The following is a 16,397-nucleotide window of genomic DNA, read 5'->3' as shown; positions in this document are numbered from 1 at the left end:
AGTGCTAAGCTCTTAGATTAATGTCAGCTGCCATTATTCTAGTTCCTCTAGCAAGATTCTTCATGCAGATCTTCCAGTGGACCTTGGTGGTACAGTGGTCTATTCTCTACCAGCCTCTGTTCCCATCAAACTCGTACCAATTTACTAATGTCATATTAGATAGTGATGACAGTCAGCCTGTTTTTTTAGGCAGACCATTCTCTCTCCCTTCTCCAGTAGCCCCAGTGACCACAGAAGGGATGGGAGGCATTTCAAGGGAAAGATGATAAAGGCATGTGGTCCTCCTTGGAGACCAAGTTGCATGTCAGTGTCCTAGAGATGAGAAGCAGTCCTCCTAACGTTGCAGTCCTTTCAGGATGTTCTACCCCTAGGAACATTTGAAGTATGCATAGCATGCCAGTAGTCTGGTTCATCAACAAACAAGGAGGAAACCCGCTCCTTATCATTGTACAGAGAGGCCATGAGGATCCAGGAATGGGTGATTTCTTCAGACTGTTTTGTAAGTGCATTACACATACTGGGGAAAACCAGCACACTGGCAGATAGACTAAGCAGGTCCATTCTGATTCCTCACATGTGATCCCTCTATCAGTCAGTAATGAACATGATTTTCAGCCTTTGGGCCAGCTTTGCTGCGATCTTTTTGCCTTTCCCCTCAGTAAGTGCAGCAAGTTCTTTGTTCTGATCCCCTCTCTGGGAGAGTCACTGAGGGATGCTGTGTTTCACGATTGGCTGCTGGGTCTCATCTGTGCTAACCCCACATCTGCCACTGATCCCAAAATTTCTACAGAAAGCAAACAGGCTGAAGAGCTCAGTCATCCTCATTGGCCCTTTCTTGCTTTGCCAGGTATGGTTCCCTTTCCTCTGGTCTCACCTCAACTATCCTCCATGGATACAAGTGCCCATTCGGGATCTCCTGTCTCACCCATCAGAGGTTCAGCATCCCAACCTCCACACCCTCAAGCCTGATCGTATGGTTTCTCCACTTCCAGTAATTGTGAGACAGTCCAAGCTCACCTCCCCTGTTTCTGACATTATTTTGGCCTCCCAGAAGGCCTCCTCTAAGAAAGTCTACAGAAGCAAATGGAAAAGATTCTCTATATCAAGGAAGGAGCTATTTTTTCTACTGTTAAACTTCAGTTAGCAGCCATATGCAACTTAACTCTGGAAACAAATCCCTTTCTTTGACAGCTTCCAAATTATGTAAAACTTTCTTGAAAGGAATTTTTCTTCTTAGACCACCAATAAAAGATCCCTCTCTGCCTTGGGACCTCACAGTAGTTCTGCAGGGGTTGACTTCGAAACCTTTTGAACCAGCAAACAATTGCAGTATGAAGTTTCCTTTTTGGAAAACTCTTTTGGTAGCTATCACTTCAGCAAAAAGAATTTCTGAGCTCCAGACCTTATCTCGGCCTCCTTACTTTGTTTTTCATAAAGATAGGGTGTCTCTATGAACCCAGCCCTTCCTTTTTACCTAAAGTGGTTACTGAGACTAACATTAAGCAATCCATCCAATTGCCAGTTTTTTTTTTCTGACTTCACTAATAAGGGCGAACATATGCTGCACTTTCTTGATGGTCATAGACAAATACATTTTTATCTTCACAGAACAAAACAGTACAGAAAGTCTGATCAGCTCTTTGTATCTTTTTCCCCTAACTGCTTAGATCAAGCAGTTTCCAAAATTACTCTGGCCAAATGGATTACTGACTGTATTTCACGAATTTATTCTCAGAAAGGTTTGGAATTGCCTAGTCCTCCTAGATCCCACTCCACCAGATCCATGGCTACCTCATCTGCTTTTTCCTCTAGAATTTCAATTGATATCTGTGTTGCAGCCACTTGGTCAAAGACTCCTACCTTTGTGACACATTGCAAATTGGACATTGTCTCCAGAAGCAGAGCATATCCTGTTCAATGTTGCAGTATTCTTTACATATGGGGTTGTATTCTGCCAATTGACGCAACGTCATGGGATGTCGCATGAAGGCACAGCCATCAGCCATAAAAGGGACATCCGTACGTACAGTCTTCAGGACTTTTTCGCCACCATTTGGAAAGGTTGACTCCTACATTCAGTCTGCAGTTGCATACCATTCTAGCTTCAGATAATTGCCCCATAGGGGATTTAATATATTGCTATTGCCTTTTCTTTTTGCTAATGTCATCCAGAAAGGGCAAGTGTAGGCGTGGAAGGTAAATTTTATATAAAGATAGTACAAGATTTGCTTCGGGCCTAATCATGACCACTGGGCCTGCTCTGTTTGTCAGGCCTTAGTTCCTAAAACATTGAGCAATCGTCTGTCGGGCTTGAATCTCTTTAGAAAATCAAGGACTCAAACATCTGGCTAGGGTTGCTATGGAAGGTTCCACGAGTGCTTCTGAGCCCTCTGTTAAGAGGAAGGTTAGCAAGGCTAGGCCCGAATCCACTCTAGCTGCACCTACTTCTTGTGACGTACTCCTTGAGGTTGATGAAAACTCGGCGGTGTGACCAGTGGTAGGGTCCGCTCCCTTGGCAGGTACCTGAATGGAAGCCATCAGGAGTGCAGATCCTAGCACGTCCAAGGCTATGCAGATGTCTGGTTCAGATGACTTGGGGGAGCCGTAGCTCGCTATTGCAGAAGACTCTGGGACTGTTCCAGTTCCTTTGTCCAGGGAGGTGTTGCAGGTAAGGCCTATATCCATTTCTCCCCAAAGGAAAATGCTACATCTAAAGAAATCCCAATCCCTCTGCACTACATGCTCCATAAACCTCAGCCTCATTACTACAATCAACAGAACATGCTGGACGAACAGGTTCATAACCCAGAGACTGCCCATGCTCTGGAATAGACTTCCCATACATATCAAGCAGAGCGCCTCACTGGCCCTCTTCAAGAGAAATCTTGATGAGTGGATGGGAAATAGAAAGTTCACCCCAGGGATCACTCCAGTGGTTCTACATGATAGAGGCACTGGGAAACAAGTTGGGAGGCACGATGCCAGGGCACTTCTATAGGTTAGGCTTGTAAAGTCTCCATGGCCATTAGCCTAGTACACACCTATGAACGTAAAAGAAGCAAAAAGTTAAGCATGTTCTTGCTCCTCCTACCCCTATGTCTGATTGGGAAGTTTTTTTGCAGGGTAATCCTAAGGCTTTGATGGCTGTGAGGCCTCTGGCTCCAGCTTCTCCTATAGCTGGCCTGGCCCTCTCTTCCCCAGTGCTACCATCAGGGTCACAGGGGCCTTCTTCAGGGCAGTCTGTGGAATTCCAGATTCATGACACTGATTTTGAGGAGTCATCCTCAGATGAAGACTCCTTAGCATATTCCAACCAGATCCCTTCACCTCTGGAATATGCTTCCCCAGAGGAAGAGTCAAGTGGGGGTGACTCTGCCATTGAAGAGCTGTCCTTTGGGGAAATTATTAATAAAATGAGGAAATTCTTTAAGTGGGATTCCTCTCAGATCTCAGAAGAACAAAAGAGGTATTATGAGCTACTCCATCTAGACGCCCCTGCACCTTCAGCAGTTCCACCAGTCCTGCTAGGCTTCTTAGATGCCTTTAAGGCAGCATCCAAGACCCCTGACTCACAGGACCCTGCTCCTAAAAGATCCGATTGCTTCTATAAGGTCCCTGTGGGATTGCAAGTTTCTTTTTAAATGCTCCTCAGCTGACCCAGCTGTGGTTTCCATTACTTCTGATAAATTTTCAAGGCTGTCTCCCTCAACTAAACCACTTCCTTCTAGTAAGGAAAGTACAATTTTGCTATGACTGGGAAAGAATGTCTATACCTCTTCCACATTAGCTGTCAGGGCTCTAAATTATCAAGCACACTTGTCTAGGTTTGCTTTGCCCTTGCTCACTCAGGCTACCCAGGCTCTTTCCCATTGCCTGAATTAGAAGCTAAATCATTGGCTCTTTCACTTTTATCAGCCTCCTCTCAGGTAGCTAGACACTCAGTCAAGTTCAGCTGTGATGCAGTTGAGGCCTCTTCCAGAGCAGCAGCTTCTGCATCTGTTCTCAGAAGGCATTCCTGGTTACATCTCCAGGCACTCCCTGATGACATGAAGGCATAATTGCTTGATGCTCTTCTAGATAATTCCTCCTCCTTTGGCAAAGCAGCTTCAGAGTTATTTAAATCACTACAGGAAAAAGGTAAGGAGCTTCAGGATTTGAAAAACGTGCTTGTTTCTCCAGTCCCAAACTTTCATATGAATCTTCCTGCCAAAACTCCTTTTGTCTGGAAACCTGCTCGCTCTTCCACTTGCTTGTTCTGGAGCTAGACCTCGTAAGCCTTCTAGGAGACACCCACAGACTAAAGCTGTTACTTCTGCTGCTGTTGCTCCTTCACAGCAGCCCTTTCAGCCCAGACAGTGTCCTCTGTGACACCCTGCCTCCTCTCCCAAGTCACACCCCCCTTGACTCCTCGCCTCTGTTTCCCTTTCTGCTTGGATGGAAATCACTCAGGACTCCAGGGTGATTTCAGTTATCCGAAGCGGGTATTTTATGACTTGGAAGACTCTCCTCCCTTTCAGGGAATACCTCAGCCCCCCCCCCCCAAGTCAACTACATCTGTTTCCCTTGATTCTTGCTCAGCCTTCTCATCTAGGTACCATCCAGTCTGTCCCTCCAAACCAGCTGGGGAGGGGATCTACTCCAGGATGTTTCTAGTTCCAAAGAAAGATGGTCCTTGGAGGCCTATATTAGACCTTTCCCTATTAAACACTTTCCTGGTTGTGCCTTCTTTCAGAAAGCTATCACTGCCTGTCTTCTTCTACTGGTCCCTCCTCAAGCCTTCATAGCTTCCCTAGATCTCAAGGATGCATACTTGCATATTCCTATTCATCTTCACTTCTGGAAGTTTTTGTGTTTCTTGGTGGGTTCTTTGCAGTATCAGTTTACTGCCTTGCCCTTTGGCCTTTCTACTGCTCCAAAGGTATTCACAAAGTGTCTAGCCCCAGCAAGTTACTTCACCGCATGGACCTACTCACTCAGGACAAAGGGTTATTGATTCACCCCCATGTGTCAGCCCTACAGCCAACCTTGTGGGTGATCAACTTTTGATCCCTTTCAGGCACCTTTTTATGAGGGCATGCTATGGGTTTTGCAGGAGGCCAGGAAACCCAATACTAGAAAATCTTACATTTCTAAGCGGAAAAGATTTTCCATTTGGTGCCAAAAAAAGTAAAAAAGGATCCCTTTAATGCAGAGATTTCCTTTGTACTTTCTTACCTGTGCAAGTTGCTTAACAGTGGTCTTTCCTATTCTTCAGTTAGTCCATTGCTGTTTCTTGTCTGCCTTTAACTCCCCCTTAGCTTCCAGGTTAGAAGTTAAGCTTTTTCTTAAAGGCGTCCTACATTTAAGACTCCCCAGGAAACCAGTTCCTCCTCCTTGCGATCTTAACTATGTAATAGAAGAGCTTACTCAGGCCCCTTTTGAACCAGCAGCTTTTGCTTCTCTAAAGTTCTGCATATGGAAAACTGTGCTTCTAATAGCCATAACCTCTGCTAGTAGAGTCTCTGAGATTCAGGCATTGATGGCTCCCCCCCCTTTCCTAGTTTTTCATAGGGACAGAGTATCCTTGAGAACTAATCCAAGCTTCATGCCCAAAGTGGTGAATGAGTTTTTAATCCATCCATCCAACTGCCTCCCTTTTTACCATCTTCACAGTCTTCCAGTTTGATGGTTTTGCATACCTTGTATGTTCATAGACAGCTCAGATTTTATCTTGATAAAACTAAGTCCATTAGGAGGTCTGACCAACTTTGTTTCCTTTCATCCCAGGGTATGGGTTTGCTTGTATCCAAACAAACCATCTCCATCTCCACATGGATCTCTAAGACTGTTGCGTTTTGCTATGAATTCCATTGGAAGTCTTTATCCGCATCCATTAAGGCCCATTCCACTAGATCAGTTGCATCCTCAGGGGCCTTCTTCAAAGGTCTAGATGCTTATTCCATCATGGAAGCTGCCGCTTGGTCATCTATTCATACCTTTATGAAACATTACAAATTAGATACTGTTTCCAGGTTGACGGCAGGTTTTGCCACAGCAAACTGCCATGGATTCTTGGAAAGTGCTTCCTCTTGCTTTTTCCTACTCTGTCCTCCACCCTAACTCCCCTTGCAGCCTTGGCACTCTCCCATATGTAAAGAATACTACAACATTGAATAGAAGGACATAGAATAGTTATGTAAAATCTTACCATAACCATAGATGTCCTTCTCTTTTGTGTTGCAGTATTGTATCCCTCCCTCCTGCCCCCTACAACTTGTTCTTTCCTAGGATGATCTCCTTAGGCTCCTTTTGGACTCCTTTCCTTGTGGGGCTTACTTATTCTGAGGATTGTACGTGTTGACATTGACTGTGCCTTCGTGTGACATCCCACGTACAGTACAGGCAGTGGCTCTTAACCTTTTATATACAGGCCACACTTTGGGTCGATTGGCAGTATACAACCCCAGATGTAAAGAATATTGCAACATAGAGAAGGACATCTATGGTTATATTAAGATTTGACACAACTGTTCTTTTCTTTGGTTTGACAGTGCTCCGGCATGTCCTTCCTTGCGGGCCTCCGAAGAGTTGCATAGCTGTGGCCCTGACCCATCAGTGAGGAAGAATGTAAAGGACATTAGATTTAAAAGTTTTGTACCTACCATAGCTTGGCATCTGTGTTGTCCATTTTCATTCTTCCTCACCTTCCCTCATACCCCACCCAGGCTTGTCTCTCCTAGAAGGATCTTAGGAGGATAATGGAACCCTCATGTTCCAGGTTTTAGCCTCAGTCTTTTTTTTATGTCTGTCCTGTCTCTATATCTCAGTGGGCCGTAAGGCAGCAAACTTGATCTGAGGAGTTGGGGATATTGTAGAGCATTATGGTTAGAGGGAGGAGCTCAAGATTCAGATCCATGTCATGGAAGTGCAACCAACTTGGCTCTATAACCCATCAGTGAGGAAGAATGAAAATGGATAACATGGATGCCAAGTTATGGTAGGTACATAACTTTTAATTTTCCTTTCTGATGGAATTGCCTAGGGCAGTTACCACAAGCTTCCTTATACGCTGGATCTCTACTCACACAAGACAGGGGGGAGTTTGATTATACCCCAAGCTCAATGAACTTCATCTGACTGCCTGGGTGATTCAGTTCTAAAATTAGGCACTTATTTCATGTGGATGTGCAGCAGGTACTAAAGGAAGCAAGAAAGGCTGCGGCTAGACAATGCTGTGTTGGTAAGTGGAAGTGATTTTCTAGTTGGTGTCTGACAAATAATCAGGGGCCCATCAGGGATTTTGTACCTCTGATGCTCAAGTATTTGTTTGTTAGTTTCCTGTGGCCTCTGTTATTGCTCTGTAAAAGTTCGTCTTGCAGCCATTTCAGCATATCTGCCCCTGGATCTTCCCATTTATTTTGTTTTGTGGTACAGCAGTTCTTAAAGATTTACATCTGAGACCTCGTAATCGTGTTGCTCCTTTTTGCATAAGCTGTATGAGTACATAACTTTGAGTTTTGTCATGTGGTACTTGTAGTTTCTATTTATCTGTCCACCCTGGTAAGGAATTGTTTATGTGCATTTTATGTCAAGTCACATGAAGTGCAACTAATTGTTTTACAACCTCATAGGAATGTGTTATTTCCCATGCTTTGGAATGTCTTATTGCATTTATTCTGTCATCGCCATGTATAATTTAAATCTAAAAATGTAGTGGATTTCGTACTGACATCTTGTTGATATCCCATGCTGGTCCATGTAATGGACCGACCACTTCTGATGCTATTGTTGTATAATAAAGCATTTAAATTCACTGCTTTGTAGCTTTTGAGTTGAAAAATAAGTAGAAGCATTAACCCTACAGCAGAACTTGTATTACTTTTCATTTTTGAATTAAATTTGATGCATAAATTCAGTGGATTGATGTGTTTAATTATATCTTTATTTTTCTAACAGAAAGTACACAGCAATTTCATCCTCAGAACAGCGACAACGTTACAAAAATGACTTCAATGCAGAGTATAGCGAATACAGAGATCTGCATGCAAGGATAGAGAGAATAACACACCGGTTCACGCAATTGGATTCTGAGCTGAAACAGCTATCATCTGGCTCAGAGGAATATAAGGTAGCTCTGCTCACGTGGCAAGGAATGTGAAAAGGTTTTTATTGTGGTACATCTTGTTATCCTGTACTACAAGGGCACATCATTTATAAGAATGGAAGTTAAAAATGAAAGCAAGTGCAATGCAAGAAGTAGTGGAGAAAAGTAGTGCATACTGAATTGATGAGTAGTTTTTTACTAGGACGTGAGCATGTACATGATAAAGAAGCACCAAAAACAAAGGACCTGAGTAGGTTTACCAAGACCACCGATGGATTTGGCCTCCAGGAATTTCCTAACTCTATGATAAGCACAAAAGTCATGCTGCAATAAGCAGGTTTCAGGTGTGGTTCCAGATTTGTTAGTTTATTTGAGTTTTAGAAGTATTCTTGATTTTTGGTTCTTCTTGAATCTTTTTTGCACATCATTTAGTACAAAACATTTTAATGACATATATCAACTTTCACACTGTAGTTTAACCTTTCAGCCACTTCATAACTGATAGCTCTGATCAGCTGGCCCATCTGAAACTCCTTCCATGCAATGCGATTGCCCTTGAAATTCTGAAGACTAACTGCAGTCCTCAAAATATTGGAATGGAAAGTGCCATGGGGGGTACATGCCAAATCCAAGAAAATGGTATGTGGACCATTCCCCCAACTCCAAGGCACAGTGGTTTCAGAATTGGTGTTTATAAGTAGCAGGTGTGAAAGGTCTAGTGTGACAAAGCTTCTCTTAAATGTTTTACAAATGTAAAAAAAAAAACCCACAAATTTCAGTAGTTGCGTTTTTAAATGGAATTTATTTTTTGAAGTGTCGCAACTTAAATGCTTTTGCACTTCTGATAGGGATACTGAAATTTTCTTTCCCTTCCCTATTTGGTCTTCATCCTAACAGTCAGTTAACAAAAAATACTCATTTTGAAAGAGTTAAAAAAAAAAAAAAAGTCACAAAAAATACACTTAAAATTTGCCCAAAATAGTTTTAAAATGTCTTTTTTTTTTTTTTTTATCCAATTGCCACACTACAATTTTCAGAGCTTTCAACAGAAGAATTTGGGCTCCTCTTTTTGTTAAGCAGCCTGTTTCTTGGGCTTTGACCATAGGGTATACCTAAACTGATAACTGATGTAGCTCGTGTAACTTGACATAAAATACACTTAAATAATTCCTTACCAGATGCGGGTAAGTCCCGAAAAATTATACCAGGTGCAGCTTAGCACATGACACAATACAAAGATTTTATGTATTTATCGTAAGAGTCCTCTTAGCCTGAATGAACTGCTTCATGTTCCTGTTTCTAAGCATAGTGTCTTTGAAAAAAATTTGCATTTAGTCACATTGAAGAACATTTAACAATAATGTGATGGTGTAGCATATGTCTACATATGTCTCATGAGTAAAGGTCTGAAGTCAGAATCAGAAAAAAAAAATTTCATTCAGTTCCACCTGTTAAGAAATTAGTTTGTATTGGTAGGGTTTTCATACACAACACTGGATTCCATTCAGCTGCAGTTGGATAGACCAGAACATTCCATCTGTTCTGTCATAGAGTGAAATCCTCTAGAAGTCCCTCATTCAGGCATATTTCTAGAGGATGCATTACTAACATTTTAAACAAATTCTCTTAGGTTTTGTGATTTTAGTGACATACCATTTCTTTTTATACGCTACTCTGTTTACTTCACAAATGTTCTGTACTTTTGGTTGGTATGTGCTTGGTGCCAGATTGCATCAAATAGTACCTCAAGTCTGTGTTCAACCGTGCAAAGAATTAGGCCTGTTCTGCCGTAATTAGTGTAGTGTTTTCTGGTGAGAAAAGCCTTATGCTGCAATCCCCCTTGTAAGATCTGTAGGGTAATATTCAGGATGTTTGTCACGGTTTTCCTGTTGCTTGCATATTGAGTCACCAGCGTAACTTAGTTTTTGCTTCACTGGCATGAGACTATTATGCTTATCCCCATCCAGTCTAGAAATCATTTTAGTTTGAGAATTGGTGAATCTCAGCGTCCTCGAAAAAATGCCATCAGATTGGAAGACATATGGTAGTCCTCACCTTGTGTTGTGGTAGTAAAATAACCGGGATATGTGATACTTTTCCAAAATTTCTAATCATGGTTTCTTTGACTTTATTGCATTAAATCAAAGATTTTGCCAGACTATAGAGGCATATTTGTTTGTTCCCACAGTATCTTTACTCGTGGGGAGTGACAGATTTTTGGGGGGCTTTAAGCAGTTATGTATTGCATTAGATGTGTAGAGTTGTAACTAACTCACCATGGAATGGAACTGCCTTTGCATTCTAGCAGCTTGTTTTAAAAGAAAGGTTATAGTGTTTGCTTACAATTAGACTAATCTCTCTAGAGTGTACTGAACTAGAACTACTGCTGCTAGCATTTTCTTTCTGAGACTGTTATTTTTTACTTGGACGTTCTCTTTAGTGTCCTTGAGCTGTGCCCTTTCTTTGTTTGCCTGGGATTCTTCCTTGGAATTGGGAAATTCTAATTCGTGGGGAAAGTTAAAACAAAGGATATATGGCAAACTTGTTGGAGTTTTCCATCCTGAAGCATCAGTCAGCTGCAGAATGTAATTGGAAATAACATCAGTCGATGTAGTTACTTTTTTTCTGTAGTAAATTCATATGAAACTGCAGCACTCCTTGCATGTATGATCAGATCTTTTTAAAAGTAAAGTTTATTTGTTCTTGCCTAAAATCTTGTGAATTATATTTTATTAATGAAGGGTGTTGTGACTTAGTAGCTGCCCTTTTTGAAAGGAGTTGTAATTTGAAGTTGATTCTCACTTGGAGTGTTCAGCAGCCAAGTTTTTGATATCAGATTAGTAATATGATTGGTGGCAGTGTGTACTGTGAGTACAAGAAAAGGGGTATTGTTACTAGAAAGGTATCCATAGCATTTCATGGAAACCATTGAGAAATCAGTTTTGTTAAGTCTAGTTACTACTGGTAAAGTTGCACTAGAAGGCACCAGGCTTAGTCTGACATGGATAAAATCCTGGAGAATCCATGATCCTAACCCTGTTTTGTAGCCAGTGGTGTAAAGCTTGTTTGGGTGTGGCAGATTTCATTATAATTCAAGGCAGTAGTACACATTTGCCTTAAGCTGTTAAGGCCTGTCACTCCTTGTGAACATGACAGGTGCAGATTTGTGCTCTATACCCCCCAGCCAACATATGTCATATTATTTTGTGACCGCGGGATGATGTATTGTTAACTGGACTTTTACACCCTGCAAAACATTCTTGTCACCAAAACATGTCCACTGAATGTGGGCACAGCCTGCCTGGAATTGTAGGTATGTGGCGTGAAGCTGAAGAGCAACCCAGTATGCCCCTGGATACTTCTAAAATGCAGCTATAATTAGAGAAGAGAGTTGGAAGTGAGATGCATGGAAATCGAAGGGTGAAACAGCTGGAAACAACTGTAGAGGAAAGGGAGCAAGAATGGAATTAGCGTGAGAATGAGTCTGTAACCCTTCTCTAAGAACTCACAAGTTTTAAAGATAACTCTGCCCTAGATACCAAGGTTAGTACTGAATTGTTTACTGAATATAAGGGGGTGCTTTAATAGTTATATCAGTGTATTAGACAGTATATGTAATCAGAACCAATTTGACCAAGTATAGTGGATGAGGTTTTCAACTCTTTTGCTCATTTGTAAAGCTATGCCTGCTGTTAATGCCATGTCAGATTCTGGTTGTGTTAGCTGTAGCAAAATATTTAAGAATGTTTAAGCTCACACCTGAAGTTTTTAGAAGAAAGTTTAGAGAACATAGTAGAAAAGCAGAAGATAGTGTCAGTGATTTTTGTTGTAGAAATAAGCACTTAATTTTATAGATGCTTGATGAGTGAATCTCAAGGCACCACTTTAAAAATGTTGGGAGACTATCTCTTTAGGGAGCAAACATTTATTTTGCCTAGGATTGTGAGGGTCTGTTTGACAGAAGCGAACTGTCTGTCAGCTGAAGAGAAGGTGTAAAAATGGTGACTTCTACTTAGTGAGCAGGACAAAACTGTACAAGTGAGGTTTACCTAGCACAACACATGGGTGTAAATGAGCTCATGGGAAGCAGTCTGCCATCACATCAGGTTCCACAAGCAAAAGGGGTAAGTCATTGGTTTCAGTACACAACACAGTTCTGGGATTAGATGTTTTCACCTTCTCCATCTTGGCATTTCAGTGAAACTGTCCCAAAGTCTAGGTATTTGGTTCCATCTGTGGCATCAGGTAACTGCAGACACTTGGGATCTGAGAGTCATTCTGAAAGGTAACAACTGGTAGTGGGAGTCCATTCCTCTACGTCTGTCAAATTAAACATCCCTGATTCAATGTTTATTTTTGTCTGACATAACTATGGGTTGTAGGATCCGACCTCAGCACAAATCTGAAGCTGTTTGGTTCTAGGGCTCTGACTCCTTCAATACCCATTATTCCCTCTACTCCACCTCAGTATCTCAGATCTTGTTTGCCATCTGAAGAATTCAGTCACGTTTGTGAGAGCTCACTCCTCCCTGTACTGAGAGAGATTTCCTGTCCAGTTTTTCACTGTATAGGTTAGGTTAGCTTTTGAGCTTTCGACTTAAGGATAGGTGGATAGTTATTAATGCAGTTAAATAACTATAAATATAAATTATAGTAGTATGTGATGTTCTTCATGTTTCATTGTTGCAGTCATCATTTGTGGGTTATCCCTGCTGGTTAGCCCTCGGTCAGCCCGAATACCAGAGTCGAGCTTTTCCCCTGCCCTTGCTACTGTCGCCTGTGGACTGACATCAGGTTGTCAGTGGTATAAAGAAGAGCAGCCGGCGCCATTACATCAGTCTTTCTTGCCATGGAGTTCAAAGCAAAGGCACACTACGTGTCTGTGCAGGTCGCTCGTTGCCAGAGTGGAAGTTGAATCTGAAAACGACTAAAGCTTAAGTACTCCATTGGGGACCTTTTTCTTGCACTGACCGATGTCCGAAAAAGTCAATAATTGTCTCTGCTGTGGAAAACAAATACCACACCCGAGACTTCCATACCTTGTACGTTACTTGTCTAGGCCCAGACCATGTTGTCCCCTGTTGTCGGTTCTGCGCACTTCTCAATTCAAGGACTATTCGCTGTAGAGCTGAACTTGTAGCCAGTCATTTCCGAAGTAGTTCCTCGCATTACGAAATGGCATCCGTCAGTCAGCAGTCTGTGGATAGTCTCAGAAAATGAAAAGATAAAGACAGGGACAGACCACACAAACTTAAGCCTTCAGACGACTCGTCCCAGAAGCTAGTCGTCAGTTCTCAGGAATTCAGTGAGGGGCATTCGCAGCCCCTGATGCCCGACTCAGTCCCTTCGCAGGCCTCTACCGAGACCCTTTCAGAGTCCAGTATGCTGCTGAGGAATGCTTCATCATCCGATCCCTCGGTTGTCTCCGCAGCCGCTATACAGGCACAAGCTTTTGAGGAGGTTCTTTGCACAACTGATTCAAGGCAAAAACCGACGTCTTTGTCTCTAGCTACCGCATCCTAACGACAAATGGATTTACTGAGGTCTAAAAGCAAGACCACCCCAAAGAAAACGGTCTGTAGTCACCATCTTACTCCCCTTCCACCGCCTTAGACAGTTACTGAAAATGGTGGAGGACCTCATCATTTTCATTAGGGATAGCCATACCACTCCTAAAAGAAAAAGGGATACTTTCCCTGATGTTCACACAGAACCGTATTCTGAAATTTCAGACTACCTTGATTCAGATGAGGAACAGCCTGTCACCTCCTTTGAGGATTCTGATGCAGAGGAATCCATTCTTTCTGCCTCCCCTCCTGAGGATCTTTCATTTGGGGAAACCCTGCACACTCAGAGCATTTCCACTGGGAAGCCTAAGATTATCCTCAGTCTAAGAAAAGACTAAGAGAGTTTCTAGATATCCCTCAGCACAGACCCCTGTCCATCCCTCCTATGGACGTGGTAGATGATGATTTCAATTAATCTAGCCTCACCCTTAACGCTCTACTCCCTGCTCCTAGGAAACCTGACTGGTACTACAGGGTGCTTAATTCACATAAGTACTTGTTTAAAAAAACCCTGCAGCAGACCCAGATCACACAGGGGCCCAAAGGGGCCAAGGCTAGTTAATCTATAAACCCAATTCCCTCTGACAAGGACTCGAGCGCTGGACAGATGGGGTAAGAAAATGTACACCTCTGCAACCTTAGCTATTAGAGCTCTTAACTGTCAGTTCCATATGGTAAAATCTCAACAGCACACCTTGGAACTTGTAAAACAAAAAATTTCATCTTTACCTGGCACTAATATTTCCAAAGAGTTAACAGATCTTCTGCACTGTACTTCTCATGTAGCTAAAAACTCCCTGCACTGCACATTCGATGCCCTAGAAGCCTCAAGTAAGGCCGCTGTGGCAGGTTCAGTCATTAGGAGGCACGCATGGCTGAAAGAATAGTAAGTGCCCGATCATGTAAAATTAAAACTACTTGATGCCCCCCCCCCCCCCCCCGGATAAAGACAGCTTGTTTGGATCAAAAGCAGTGGAGGTCATCAAAAAGATGGAGGATAAAGCTAAATATATGCTAACAGTAAAATACTTCCTCCAAGTTCAACCTCCCAGATTCAGCAGAAATTTTCCATCTAAGCACTGGTGTTTCCCAGCCCCCAATGGTCAGGTTCAATGGAGGCCTCGCAGGGACAGACCAGTTAGACCACAAGACCAAGGCCAGCGAAGAGCTAAGCAGTGGCCCTCCACCACTCCCGCAGTAGGGAGTTCTAAGTCCACTCACTACTCTAAGAACATGCAATGACTCCCACTCCCCCTCCCATCAGAGGTTAGGAGGAAAGCTATTCCTTTACAAACAAAATTGGCTGTCTGTAACAAAGGAGCAATGGGTATTAAAAAAATCATTTTTCGGGGCTACAAATTTACCTTCCAACAAGTCCCAAACTTAACAGGTTACCCAAATCTACCTCCAAATCAGTGGATAGAAGCATTAAAACAAGTGCACATACTTCATGCTCAAGGGGCAGTGGAGCCCGTGCCACAGGAGCAAGCAGGAAAGGGTTTTTACTCCAGACTGTTCCTAGTATCAAGAAAAGAAAGCACTTGACAACCCATTCTCGACCTGTTAACTCTAAACATCTTTCTAGAGGTCCCAGAATTCAAAATGCTAACTATTCACAAAGTTTTACCAATGCTGGGCAAAAATGCATGGCTAGCCATTCTAAACCTAAAGGATGCCTACCTACCTTCATATACCCATAAGGGAGTCCTGCAGAAATTACCTACGCTTCAGAGCAGGTTCACAACACTTTCAGTTCTCTGCGCTACCCTTTAGCTTATCTACGGCTCCCAGGGTCTTCACAAAATACCTGGCCCCAGTGGTTGCCTTCTGCAGACAACAAAACATCCAGATTTACCTTTATCTGGATGACTGCCTAGTCCAAGCAGCCAGCAAAGAGAAGTTACTACAGGACCTGCTCTTTGTACAAACAGCCCTAACCTCCCTAGGGTTCGCTATCAACAGGAAAAAGTGAAACCTAAACCCCTCCAAGCAGATCACCTTCTTGGCTGCACTCCTGGACACAGCCTCCCAAGCAGCCTTCCTCTCACTAGAAAAAACAATGATTTCTGCCAAATTACTTCTCTCAGTTAGCTGTCAGAAAAAAACTCGCAGCAAGGAAAATTCTGCAAGCACTGGGTTACATGTCATCCTGCATTCTAATGATTCCCCTGGCAAGGCTGCGCATGAGAACTCCAGTGGTACCTAAAAAACCTTTGGTGCCAACACTCTGTCAATGGAGACCACTCTCCCCCTCATTCCATGCATAAAGAATGAGTTTCTTTGGTGGGCAGAGACCTGCACTCAGAACAAGGGCCTTCCCTTCACCTACTTACCACAAGGCCAGACTACCACCACAGACGCCTTGGACCTAGCTTGGGGCGCTCATTTAGATACTCTGTGCACCCAAGGCTCTTGGGACCACAGGCACTTTCATTGGCACATCAACCTAAAAGAAATTATGGCAGTTCACAAGGCTGTCACATCCTTAAATGACCATCTAAAACCAGGTATTCTCCTCATAAAAACTGACAGTACCACAGTCATGTGGTGCATCAAGAAGCAGGGGGGAACTCATTCCTACCCACTCTGCAGGTTAGCCATGGCTCTGTGGAACACAGCCTTGAGCAATCAAGTGCACCTGCAAGCTCAATTCATGCCAGGCAAAGAAAATTCACTGGTAGACGATTTAAGCAGAAATCTAATGGACCCACTCTAGTGGAAACTGGAACCAAACACATTCAGACTTC

General features: G+C 42.8%; 1 protein-coding gene across 1 annotated transcript in view; it reads left to right on the top strand.

The window, feature by feature from the left end:
• Positions 1–16,397, top strand: part of ELL (elongation factor for RNA polymerase II) — a 1,387,197-nt gene that overhangs the window by 1,113,851 nt on the left and 256,949 nt on the right. Inside the window, exon 10 of the mRNA XM_044053846.1 lies at positions 7,936–8,107. Coding sequence (XP_043909781.1) covers positions 7,936–8,107 — 172 coding nt within the window. The remainder of the gene's footprint in view (positions 1–7,935; positions 8,108–16,397) is intronic.

The sequence above is a fragment of the Protopterus annectens genome, chromosome 13.part0 (assembly GCF_019279795.1).
Source record: "Protopterus annectens isolate FY-2018-M chromosome 13.part0, PAN1.0, whole genome shotgun sequence".
In the NCBI taxonomy this organism is placed as follows: Eukaryota; Metazoa; Chordata; order Ceratodontiformes; family Protopteridae; genus Protopterus; species Protopterus annectens.
This window is presented reverse-complemented; position numbering and strand designations above follow the sequence as displayed.